Raw genomic sequence first — 13,235 nt, 5'->3', positions numbered from 1 at the left:
AAATATAAAGCACAGTCATTTCTACTTGACATTTAATCCTCACCATAGCACAAGGACATAGTCACTGCATCTTTATTATACACAAAAGAAACTTCAATTTCAAAAAGGTTAGGTTACTTAAGCTAGCTACCTTTATTTTGTAGACTCTTGAAAAGAAATTAAGTCACCTAGTATCACATTTGTTTCATTAGTCCTCTCCTCCAGTTCATATGGTAAAGTATCTGCCTACAATGCAGGAGACCCAGGTTTGATCCCTGGGTCAGGAAGATCCCCTGGAGAAGGAAATAGCAACCCGCTCCAGTACTCTTGCCTGGAAAATCCCATGGACAGAGGGTCCTGGTAAGCTACAGATCATGGGGTCGCAAAGAGTCAGACACGACTGAGCGACTGCACTTTGACTTTTTTCCAGTTAGTTACCATACTCAACCTCCTATGACTGGATGCTTAATTGTGCGAGCTACATAATTCTGTTTTATCATTTCTCAAAATTTGTCTACCTTTCTTGCTAACTCCCTGCCATAGGTGAAACAAATTGAAGATAATGGAACCAAATAACAAAAGCCATCCTGAAGAGTTTATTCTACTAGGCTTTACTGACCGTCCTTGGCTAGAGTTTCCTCTATTCATTATTCTGCTTATAACATACCCCATGGCCATGATGGGAAACATAGCCATCATTCTGGTGTCCAAGGTAGACCCCTGTCTGCACAGCCCCATGTATTTCTTCCTCACTAACCTCTCCTTTTTGGACATGTGCTACACCACAAGCATTGTCCCTCAGATGCTCTTTAACCTGGGAACGTCTAAGAAGACAATCAGCTATATGGGGTGTGCTGTTCAGCTTTATTTCTTCCACATAATGGGGGGCACAGAATGTCTGCTTTTGGCTCTTATGTCTTTTGATCGCTACGTGGCCATCTGCAAGCCTCTACACTACACCCTCATCATGAATCAGCGCGTCTGTATCTTATTAGTGGCCACTGTGTGGCTGAGTGGAATGACCTATGCTGTCTCAGAGGCCACTGTCACCTTACAGTTACCACTGTGTGGTCACAATACCCTGGATCACTTGCTATGTGAGATTTCTGTTCTGATAAAGACTGCCTGTGGCGAAAAGGGGGCTAATGAGCTCACACTCTCAGTGGTATGCATTTTTTTCTTAGCTGTGCCACTGTGCTTAATTCTTATTTCCTATGCTTGCATTGGACATGCTGTATTTAAGATTAAATCTTTGGAGGGAAGGAAAAAAGCCTTTGGGACATGTTCTGCCCATCTCATTGTAGTTTTCTTATTTTATGGCCCAGGTATCAGCATGTACCTTCAGCCCCCCTCCTCCATCTCAAGAGACCAGCCCAAGTTCATGGCTCTCTTCTATGGAGTGGTGACTCCTGCACTCAATGCTTTCATCTACACTCTGAGGAATAAGGATGTAAAGGGGGCACTGGGCAATCTGATGAGGAGCATTTTCACTTCCAAGTGATAGTTGGTAGACATCAGATGAAATTATTTACCTATTTAGTAGGTATATAGAGGTTTCTTTAATAACTCAATCTTGTCTCATAATTCCCCACATCATGTTATTTCATAATAGATGTTCTTGTAAACATGTCATGTTTCTCATATTCTTAGGCAAGGTTGATACTTGGCTAATACACACCAGTAAGGGCATTCTGTGGAAATGTATTTTAAAAATCATTCTATTTTGTTTGATATATAATGAAATAGTGGCTGTTAAACACTAAAAAAAAAAAAAAAAGTACTGTAAACTATAACATAAACTAATCAGTTCAGTTCAGTCGCTCAGTCATGTCCAACTCTTTGCAACCTCATGAATCGCAGCACGCCAGGTCTCTCTGTTCATAACCAACTCCCGGAGTTCACTCAAACTCATATCCATCGAGTCAGTGGTACCATCCAGCCATCTCATCCTCTGTTGTCCCCTTCTCCTCCTGCTCCCAATCCCTCCCAGCATCAGAGTCTTTTCCAATGAGTCAACTCTTCACATGAGGTGGCCAAAGTACTGGAGTTTCAGCTTTAGCATCGTTCCTTCCAATGAACACCCAGGACTGATCTCCTTTAGAATGGACTGGTTGGATCTCCTTGCAGTCCAAAGGACTCTCAAGAGTCTTTCCAACACCACAGTTCAAAAGCATCAATTCTTCAGTGCTCAGCTTTCTTCACAGTCCAACTCTCACATCCATACATGACTACTTGAAAAACCATAGACTTGACTACACAGACCTTTGTTGGCAAAGTAATGTCTCCGCTTTTGAATATGCTATCTAGGTTGGTCATAACTTTCCTTTCAAGGAGTAAGCATCTTTTAACTTCATGGCTGCAGTCACCATCAGCAGTGATTTTGGAGCCCAAAAAAATAAAGTCTGACACTGTTCCCCCGTCTATTTCCCATGAAGTGATGGGACCAGATGCCATGATCTTCGTTTTCTGAATGTTGAGCTTTAAGCCAACTTTTTCACTCTCCTCTTTCACTTTCATCAAGAGGCTTTTTATTTTCTCTTCACTTTCTGCCATAAGGGTGATGTCATCTGCATATGCTAATCATAAAATAGCATGGTAGCATTCATCACTGGACTTCCTATGACCATGTGCATACCAAGTCACTTTAGTCATGTCTGACTCTTTGCAACCCTATGGATTGTAGCCCACCATGCTCCTCTGTCCATGGTATTCTGCAGGCAAGAACACTGGAGTGGATTGCCCTGCCAGCCTCCAGAGGATGTTCCCAACCCAGGGATCGAACTCACGTCTCTTACATCGCCTGCATTGGCCAGTGGTTTCTTTACCACTGTCACCAACTGGGAAGCCCTCCTATGCTCTTGGCACCTAAGAAACATTTCATCACTCTCTGCAAGATTTGCCACGTCTAAGTGGGCAGCAAGGTGCCACTGTACATTCAGTGTGAGGCACTCTACACCTTCGAACAACCATGAGTTTATCTCACAAGTTTCAGCTTAGTTCAGTTCAGTCGCTCAGTCGTGTTCAACTCTTTGTGACCCCACGGACCGCAGCATGCCAGGCCTCCCTGTCCATCACTAACTTCCAGAGCTCACCAAAACTCATGTCCATTGAGTCAGTGATGCCATCTAACCATCTCATCCTCTGAAGTCCCCTTCTCCTCCTGCCTTCAATCTTTCCCAGCATCAGGGTCTTTTCAAATGAGTCAACTCTTTGCATCAGGTGGCCAAAGTAGTTTCAGCTTCAACATCAGTCCTTCCAATGTACACTCAGGACTGATCTCCTTTAGGATGGACTGGTTGGATCTCCTTGCAGTCCAAGGGACTCTCAAGAGTCTTCTCCAACATCACAGTTCAAAAGCATCAATTCTTCAGCACTCAGCTTTCTTTATAGTCCAATTCTCACATCCATACATGACTACTGGAAAAACCATAGCCTTGACTAGACAGACCTTTTTCAGCAGTAACATCTCTGCTTTTTAATATGCTGTCTAGGTTGGTCATGACTTTTTCCACGGAGTTAAATTAAAATTACTTTTAATTTCATGGCTGCATTCACCACCTGCAGTGATTCTGGAGCCCAAAAAAATAGTCAGCCACTGTTTTCTCTGTTTCCCCATCTATTTGCCATGAAGTGATGGGACCGGATGCCATGATCTTAGTTTTCTGAATGCTGAGCTTTAAGCCAACTTTTTCACTCTCCTCCTTCACTTTTATCAAGAGGCTCTTTAGTTCTTCACTTTCTGCCATAAGGGTGGTGTCATCTGCATTTCTGAGGTTATTGATATTTCTCCTGGCAATCTTGATTCCAACGTGTGCTTCATCTAGCCCAGAGTTTCTCATGATGTACTCTGCATATAAGTTAAATAAGCAGGGTGACAATATACATCCTTGACGTACTCCTTTTCCTATTTGGAACCAGTCTATTGTTCCATGTCCAGTTCTAACTGTTGCTTCCTGACCTGCATACAGGTTTATCAAGCTGCAGGTCAGGTGGTCTGATATTTCCATCTCTTTCTGAATTTTCCAGTTTATAGTGGTCCACACTCAAAGGTTTTGGCATATTTAACAAAGCAGAAATAGATGTTTTTCTGGAACTCTCTTGCTTTTTCCATGATCCAGCAGATGTTGGCAATTTGATCTCTGGTTCCTCTGCCTTTTCTAAAACCAGCTTGAACATCAGGGAGTTCATGGTTTACATATTGCTGAAGCCTGGCTTGGAGAATTTTGAGCATTACTTTACTAGCATGCTAGATGAGTGCAATTGTGTGGTAGTTTGTGCATTCTTCGTCATTGCCTTTCTTTGCGATTGGAGTGAAAACTGACCTTTTTATTCCTGTGGCCACTGCTGAGATTTCCAAATTTGCTGGCATATTGAGTGCAGCACTTTCACAGCATCATCTTTTAGGATTTGAAATAGCTCCACTGGAAATCCATCACCTCCACTAGCTTTGTTTGTAGTGATGTTTCCTAAGGCCACAAGTTTATCAACCTCAATTTATCTAAATGCTACAACACATTGTTACTCTAACAAGCAAGTGTGCAATGTTTTATAATTTTAACTAAGGAATGTATCATTAAATATTAAATGAATAAAATATATGGACAAAACATATGGGTTTCTTAATATTCCTTGTATATATCATAAGCATGAGCCTTCTGAATCAGTGAGAGAACAAGATAGTGATATTAATAATGAACCACACATGGAACCATTTCATGTGTAATGGGAACATCCAGGAATGCTTTTTGAAACTGCAAGAATCAGGATGAGAAAGAAATAATTTGTATTTCTAGAATAGACAGCAAATTGATTACTTCAACAAGGTAAGTATATTTTTGAGGTTTAGAATCTGTTTTGTTAAAAGTTGAAAGTGTCAAAATTAGTTCTAGGACTCACATCCAACTTCAAACTCTGTCATAAAACATCACAGTTTTTAAAGCAAATTAAAGGATATTACATTTATTTGGTGTTTAAAATATGGTTAGAAATCAACATTATGGTGATTTCCTGGTGGTGCAGTGGTAAAGAATCTGCCTGCCAATACAGAAATCAGCATAATGTTGTATAGTGAAAAATTAATAGGTAAGAACAACAAGGGTGACTTAGATATTTCTGGCATGTCTTCTGGTCTAGCAAATCAAGGTCTAAGCAAATTATTGGATGATAAATCATATGTTTTCCTGAACAAGAATTAACTGCAATACAGATTCATTTTTTTGAAACAGAACACACCATGCTTGGTGCTTGGTCCAGTTCTTGAGACAAATGGACTTTGGTATATTTACTTTGAAAATAATTCTAAACAACTTTAAATGTTGGCTGATAGGTGGCTGATGTGCCATAAAAGGTTTTTTAAATTTGACACAAACATTCACACAAAGCAAGAAAAATAAAAATTCTGTGATGGTACATAATATCTCTGATCATTTTTATTAGTTAAGATAACCTTTGTTTAACTTAATTTTATTTAGACAAAATGATATCTTCTGTTTAGAATACAAAATTCAAGATTTAAGTTGAAAACTTAGCTATAGAGACTGTTTAGAGCTGTTTAGATCACTTCTTTATCTTTTAGATCTGTAAAGACAACTCATTTCAGAATTGTAATTGTCTTCCACTCAGAAATCAATAGTGACAAAATACACCTTTAAGAATGGGTTTCTGCCCTCTTAAGTTTTAAAGTTCACAAACTCATGACCAGTGCTCATCTCACAAACAAACAAACAAACAAACAAAAATGCATGGAGCACAGGAAGTCTTTGGAGGTGATGGTTTATATTGTTTGTGATGGCAGTATCATACGTATAGGCCCATTTCCAAATTTATCAAAATGCATACATTAAATATAGTCAACTTTTTATTAAGCATGCATGTGTGAAACTTGCTCAGTCATGTCCAACTCTTTGCGACACCATGGACTATACAGGCCATACAATTCTCCAGGCCGGAATACTGAAGTGGGTAGCTATTCCTTTCTCCAGGGGTCTTCCCAACCCAGGGACCAAACTCAGGTCTCCCACATCGCAGGCAGATTCTTTATCAGCTCAGCCACCAGGGAAGCCCAACAATTTTTAAAGGATGCACAACAATTTTGAATGGAATATGATGATACAGGGTGCTCAGGGCTGGTGCACTGGGATGACCCAGAGGGATGGGATGGGGAGGGAGGTGGGAGAGAGGTTCAGGATGCGGAACACATGTACACCCATGGTGGATTCATGTCAATGTATGGCAAAAGCAATACACTATTGTAAAGTAAAATAAATAAATAAATTTTAAAAAATAAATAAAGGAATATGAATCTGAACAGAAGAATAAAGCTATATTCCCAAAAAAGAGTAAGAATTGAAACTTTTTTTCTAGAATCAAGTAGCAAAATTAGCTAGTGGGAAGCTGCTGTATAGCACAGGATTCTCTGTTTGGTGTTCTGTGAATGACTGGTAAGGGTGGAATTGTGGGTATGGAAGGGAGATTCACAACGGAGTGGATATGTATATACACATAAATAATTCACATCCTTGTACAGCAGAAACTAACATTGTAAAGAAATTATACTCCAATTAAAAAAACAAATGACAACTTACTCTTCTGTGGGCTTTTTCCTTTGCCTTCATATCATGTCAATAATAGGTATTTATTACCTTATCCACTTTTTTATGTCATTTAAAGAAAAAATATGAAGTATCATACAGTTTTTTCATCATCATAATATATATCTTTGACTCGGGTTTTTTTTACTTTTGATACAAACAAAAAGGTACTTTGACAAACTCATGTTACTAGAAGATTTGAAGATTATTATGATTTATTGAGTCTCTTATAATAACCAAAATAAATACTAACTGCATCAATGTACTACTAATATGACATGAAAGTTACATGATTTTCATAATTACTTTTGACAACTACTTAGTTTAATTCAAACAAAAATTTAAATGTGAGTAGTTTATATTAATAGTATAGAGTGGTCACATACATATTTGGTTCCAGTAGTTGATTTTCCCTGAATTAATATCACATTGTGACCCAGCAATCCCACTGCTGGGCATACACACAGAGGAAACCAGAATTGAAAGAAACACATGTACCCCAATGTTCATTGCAGCACTGTTTATAATAGCCAGGACATGGAAACAACCTAGATGTCCATCAGCAAATGAATGGATAAGAAAGCTGTGGTACATATACATAATGGAGTATTACTCAGCCATTAAAAAGAATACATTTGAATCAGTTCTAATGAGGTGGATGAAACTAGAGCCTATTATACAGAGTGAAGTAAGCCAGAAAGAAAAACACCAATACAGTATACTAACACATATATATGGAATCTAGAAAGATGGTAATGATAACCCTGTATGCGAGACAGCAAAAGAGACACAGATGTATAGAATGGACTTTTAGACTCTGTGGGAGAGGGAGAGGGTGGGATGATTTGGGAGAATGGCATTGAAACATGTATACCATCAGGTAAGAAATGAATCGCCAGTCTATGTTCGATACAGGATACAAGATGTTTGGGGCTGGTGCACAGGGATGATCCAGAGATATGATATGGGGTGGAAGGTGGGAGGGGGGTTCAGGATTGGGAACTCATGTACACCCGTGGCTGATTCATGTCAATGTATGGCAAAACCAATACAGTATTGTAAAGCAAAATAAAGTAAAATAATATATATATATATATCACATTGTGTACCCAGTCTATGATAGCAGCTATCTATACTATAGGTTATTCATTATATATTGCTGTTGATTTACTTTTACTTGTCTTTTTACATTATCTTTTATATTTATTTCTTTTGCTTCCTGAATATTCATACTCCCCAACAGATAGAGACAGACCCGTCCATGGCAATTCCTGAGAGAATCAAACTGCTTCCTGACATACTCTAGTGAGAAGAATATGTCTCCTGAGAAAGGAAGGCAGGATATGGATTCAGAACAAGAAGAAGAAATGAAGTATAAATATTCATAATTCTCAGTGTTTCAGGATGAGAAAAGTCCAAACATCATCATTATGTAATCAGCACAGTCTGGCATGCTTGTGTGTGAGTGTCTGTGTGTCTTTGTGTGTTAGCCGTGAGAGCATTGCTAGGAAGGACATGATGCTCTGTTAAGAGACACACAGCCTTCATGAAATCAGACATGGTCCTGACTACAGCAAAATCTTCTCAGTGCATTGTCTTAGGAGTGAGGATGTGGAGATTTATATCCTCTGAACTTTGGGAGGTTACATGGAGAGCGTGCAGACAAAATCAGCTACTGGCTCATCAGAAGTAAAAACCATTTACTTTTTTGACTCAAATTTTAGGATTAAAGGTATGTGATAAAACTGATATCTTAAAAAAAGAAGGTTGTGGAACAAAGTCTATTAAAATGCTAAAATGGATAGATAACACCCAAAGCATTATTCAGTTCTGGAGATTATTTTAATGAGGTCTTTTCTCCTTCTCTGAAGCATATAAAAATCTACTCAGTTTGCCAGTAGCTCTGTCATAATATTGTTGCAAATTGTTCCAAAATAATTACTTCTCAAGAAATAGATATATCTCTTATTGTTGGGTAATAGAAATGCCTAGATTATCTTGTGCATGTTATTCCAATGAAATGATAACATAGTTCGTCTGGGTTATGTTAAGGCACCACCCAGCTAAATATTAGATCCTCAGTGACTATGGGTGAATTGTGGAAAGCAATGGGAAATCTTCTCTACAAACTAATGACCAATTTACATAAACAGTACCTACTGCTCGATCATTTAGAAATGACAATTTCAGCATAACAAAGGTTAATATTTACTGGGGCTTCCCTGATAGCTCAGTTGATAAAGAACCCACCTGCAAAGTGGGAGACCTGGGTTTGATTCCTGGGTTGCGAAGATCCCCTGAAGAAGGGAAGTGGTACCCACTCCAGTATTGTAGCCTGGAGAATTCAATGGAATGTACAGCCCATTGGGTTGCAAAGAGTTGAATATTTATTGAGTTTTTCTTGTATGCCAGGCACTGTACTAAGTGTTTCAGGTAAAATATCTAATAATGTCTCATGTTTTCCTTTGACTGATGGGAAACAAAGAAACATTTCATTAAGAGAACAGAGATTAATAAGGGACTGAATCAGCTAAGGAGTATTTCTGATTATGTGGCACAGACCCAAAATGAATTGCTTGTGCTAGATTATTTCCAAAGCAGAACTATATAAAATGTACTTGTCTTGGATCTTGGGGCTGGGTAAGGTGGCACATGAAGCCAACCCATTGAGCTATTAAAATTATCTTGTCTCCTTCCTCTATCTCATCATACATCTAACTATCACTGAAACTCCATTCCAAAATTCAAACCATCAGAATCTTGTCTATGTTCATTGGTCACTTAATCTCTTATCACATTGATAGAGATAGATAGACAAATACAATTTATTATTGGGCATGAAACTCTTGTTTCTTTAGATTAATATCAGTGCATATTTTCTTGATGACTGAATCTTAACATAGGCTTTTTATTGAAGTATAGTTGATTTAAGATGCTGTGTCAATCTCTGCTGTACAGCAAACTCATTTTTACACATATGTATATTAAATAGATTATTTTTACAGACTGGTTATAATAGAGGATATGGCACACATCATCCTATGAGTTTCTTAACATGAGACTAGTAAAAGGCAAGAGGTTTTGATGCTGATTAAGTGCACTTTAATTCCTTATTTTTCATTCATGATTTGCCTCTGTAATGTTTGCATTTTAACTCAAAACAACTCAGCAAGAAAGACAGGAAGGGCTTCATCATATTTTCTTCACAAAAAATGATTAGTTAGAAGCTTTAAAGTCCAGAAAATGTATGAGGTAAAAGCCTGAAGAATGTCTGTGCCAAGCCATCTGTTGTACTGCTGTGATGCTCCTATCTACAGACCCCTGACAACTGCCCTTGAGGACCTCCCTCTCTTTCAGTAGACAATGATTAAAATTAAATATTCTTGATATGTACATAAAACTGACCTCTACTACATGGATCTCAGGGTCCCTGGACAAAGGTCAACAGAGAGTAAATCCTGAAATAAACAGAAAGTGTAATGAAGAAAATCAGATTTTGCCTGGTATAGTAATATTCCCAGTGACAGGGAGGGGGAAGGGAATTTGACTACATTTGTTTGTATTCTCACCTCAAGCAGACCCATACATTTATCTCTCTATGATGTAATAATTATTTATAGACAGAATACAATTCTTCGTAAGTTTAATTATTTAGAGGCACTCACAGACCTTTCTGGACGTCTTATTTTTTCAATTATCTCTGAGCTTTGTTAAGCTGAAAGAAGTACTTATCACAGGATAACTTTATTCATCCTGTGGGGCTAAGAATATCAAATGACTGACAGCATGCATTGGCCTTTGCACAGTCAGCCATCCAGTGTATCATTCACCAGTTGCTTTCTCCCATGCCTCACGACCCTGACTCTCACTCCCAACACAAGCATTTGCATTTACTGTCTGCAGTCTAAATGGGACAGTATATTTATGAAATGAAATCTTTGTGATGTCACTAATTAAGAAAGAGTGAGGCATTCTCTATTTCTGGTTTGGATTTCTTCCTTCTTTCCTCCATCAGTGTCACTGAGGAAACTGCAGTTCTTCCCAGGTACAGGAAGATAGAATTAGTATTATATTAATAACATATTTGTGTATTTAACTGATAAAAGAGATGACAACTTCTCTGCAATCAGAGTTTTTATGCAACTGCATAGGCTATTATTGAGAACTGAAGATATTTAAGAAAATGTTTGGGGTTCAAAAAAAAAAGATAATAGACAATTATCTCTGTTTCTTTACTACAATCTTAACTGAATTGTGTTGCTACAAAGGGAATATATACATTAAACTATATTAATTAATTTAACTAGATACAGTGCATGGTAAATGTTTATAAATGCTTTATAAATGCATCATAATAGAATACATGATGTGTGAATAAATTTTGCAAAATCATATCCACCAAGGGTTCTGTAATCATTCAGAGTTGTTATTTCATATTTAACAGAATTTTGAATGAGTCCACTTGTTTCCATCCTTTTTTGTCCATTGTTTAATCTCAGGACCCATGAACAGTAACTGAAAAATACTCTGAAAATACTCTGAATTCAATAAATACTTGTGGAATGGATGAGTGAAGAAAGCAAGTCAGTGGCAAGAATAGGAAATAAATATTTAGATATGATAACTTTATTTGACAAAATAATGGGATAAAAGCTAATTGTGCTGAAATTTTTTTCATTTTATGCCTGCTGACTAGATATAAAAGGGATTTTTTTTTCCATTTTATGTCTGCTGACTAGATTTGGCAATAGGATCAGTGTAACTTCCAAACTTTTCAAACTAGAGGTAAGAAATTTATCTCTGACTTGAGCTTGTTAAGAGCAATATAAAGATTTATATTTCCAGCTAAAAGAATCTTTTAATGACCTGCCTTTCTTTTTTTCAGGTCATGAGCATCAATTGTTCCTTGTGGCAAGACAACAGCATGTCTGTGAAACACTTTGCATTTACCAAATTCTCTGAGGTCACTGAACAGTGTTGGCTCTTATTTTCCCTCATCTTACTCATGTTCTTAGCATCACTGACAGGCAATGCTCTCATAGCCCTTGCCATCTGGACCAATCCAGTCCTCCATACCCCTATGTACTTCTTCCTGGCCAACTTGTCTCTCTTGGAGATTGGATACACTTGCTCTACTATACCCAAGATGCTGCAGAGCCTTGCGAGTGAGGCCCGAGGAATCTCTCGGGAGGGCTGTGCTATACAGATGTTTTTCTTTGCCTTATTTGGGATCAGTGAATGCTATCTTTTGGCAGCCATGGCTTTTGATCGCTATACAGCCATATGCTCCCCACTTCACTATGCAACACGAATGAGTCATGGAGTGTGTGTCCATTTAGCAATGGTTTCTTGGGGAGTGGGTTGCATAGTAAGCTTGGGCCAAACCAACTATATTTTTTCTTTGGACTTCTGTGGCCCCTGTGAAATAGACCACTTCTTCTGTGACCTCCCCCCTATTCTGGCACTAGCCTGTGGGGATACATCCCATAATGAGGCTGCAGTCTTTGTTGTGGCCACTCTTTGCATTTCCAGCCCATTTTTATTAATCACTGCTTCTTATGGCAGAATTCTAGCTGCTGTGCTCATCATGTCATCCCCTGAAGGTCGCCGAAAAGCTCTTTCCACCTGTTCTTCCCACCTACTGGTAGTAACACTCTTCTATGGCTCAGCATCTGTCAGCTATTTGAGGCCCAAGTCTAGCCATTCACCTGGGGTAGATAAACTCCTGGCCCTCTTCTACACAGTGGTGACATCTATGCTCAACCCTATCATCTACAGTTTACGAAACAAGGAAGTCAAGACAGCTCTTTGGAGAACTCTGGGCAAGAAAAAGCTTTGACTCATGAGTACAAATAGCAACCCATTTAAACATTTTTCCTGGAATATCTCATGGACAGAATAGTCTTGCAGGGCACAATCCTTGGTGTTGCAGAAGAGCTGGACACAACTTAGTGGCTAAACAGCAACAACATACTAGAAGACCATAAAAATTTCTCTTTGAAAAAGATGCATACTCAATCTAAAAGGAAAGAAAGAAAAGGAAGGAAGGGAGAAGAAATGTATTTGTCCAACTGTTTTGTAATAACCTCCTTTAATAACAGCTATTGTAATTTTGGAGACAGCAGTCTTCTTATTGCTAAAGTTCAGATTGTCAAGTTCTGGAATGAAATTGGCTACCAAAGAATTTTGATACATGAATCCAGTACTAGACAGGTTTTCCAAAATATTTCAGTTAGGTTAATGTACAGACTTAAAATGGGGCTTCCCAGGAGGCACACCTGCCAATGTAGGAGACATAAGAGACATGAGTTCAGTCCCTGGGCTGGGAAGATCCCCTGAAGGAAGCACAGCACCCACTCCAGTATTCTTGCCTGGAGAATCCCATGGAGAGAGGATCCTGGTGGGTTATGGTCCACAGGGTCTAAAAGAGTCAGACATGACAAAGCAACTTAGTCCACATGCATGCACAGGCTTAAAGTACAAATTACCAGATTTTATCTCAGAAGTCTAGGACATTCTCACCTATACCCTTAGGCATTTCCTAGTCCATGAGAGGAGAAAGCACTATAAGGTCTTCCCTTGTAGCTCAGTCAGTAAAGAATCTGCCTGCAACACAGGAGACCTGGGTTTGATTCCTGGGTATGGAAGATTCCCTGGAGAAGGAAA

General features: G+C 38.5%; 1 protein-coding gene and 1 pseudogene across 1 annotated transcript; both read left to right on the top strand.

The window, feature by feature from the left end:
• LOC102181381 lies at positions 542 to 1,480 on the top strand (annotated as a pseudogene).
• LOC102181112 (olfactory receptor 10C1-like) lies at positions 11,458 to 12,408 on the top strand. The gene has a single exon (XM_013976898.2). It carries the CDS (start codon positions 11,458 to 11,460, stop codon positions 12,406 to 12,408), a length of 951 nt encoding a protein of 316 aa, XP_013832352.2.

This window comes from Capra hircus, chromosome 23 (genome assembly GCF_001704415.2).
Source record: "Capra hircus breed San Clemente chromosome 23, ASM170441v1, whole genome shotgun sequence".
Lineage (NCBI taxonomy): Eukaryota > Metazoa > Chordata > Mammalia > Artiodactyla > Bovidae > Capra > Capra hircus.
The sequence above is the reverse complement of the archived record's forward strand: the minus strand, read 5'-3'. Positions and strand labels throughout refer to the sequence as shown.

Coding starts and splice junctions, on each gene's coding strand:
- LOC102181112 (XM_013976898.2), top strand. CDS start 11,458: ATGAGCATCAATTGTTCCTTGTGGCAAGACAACAGCATGTCTGTGAAA.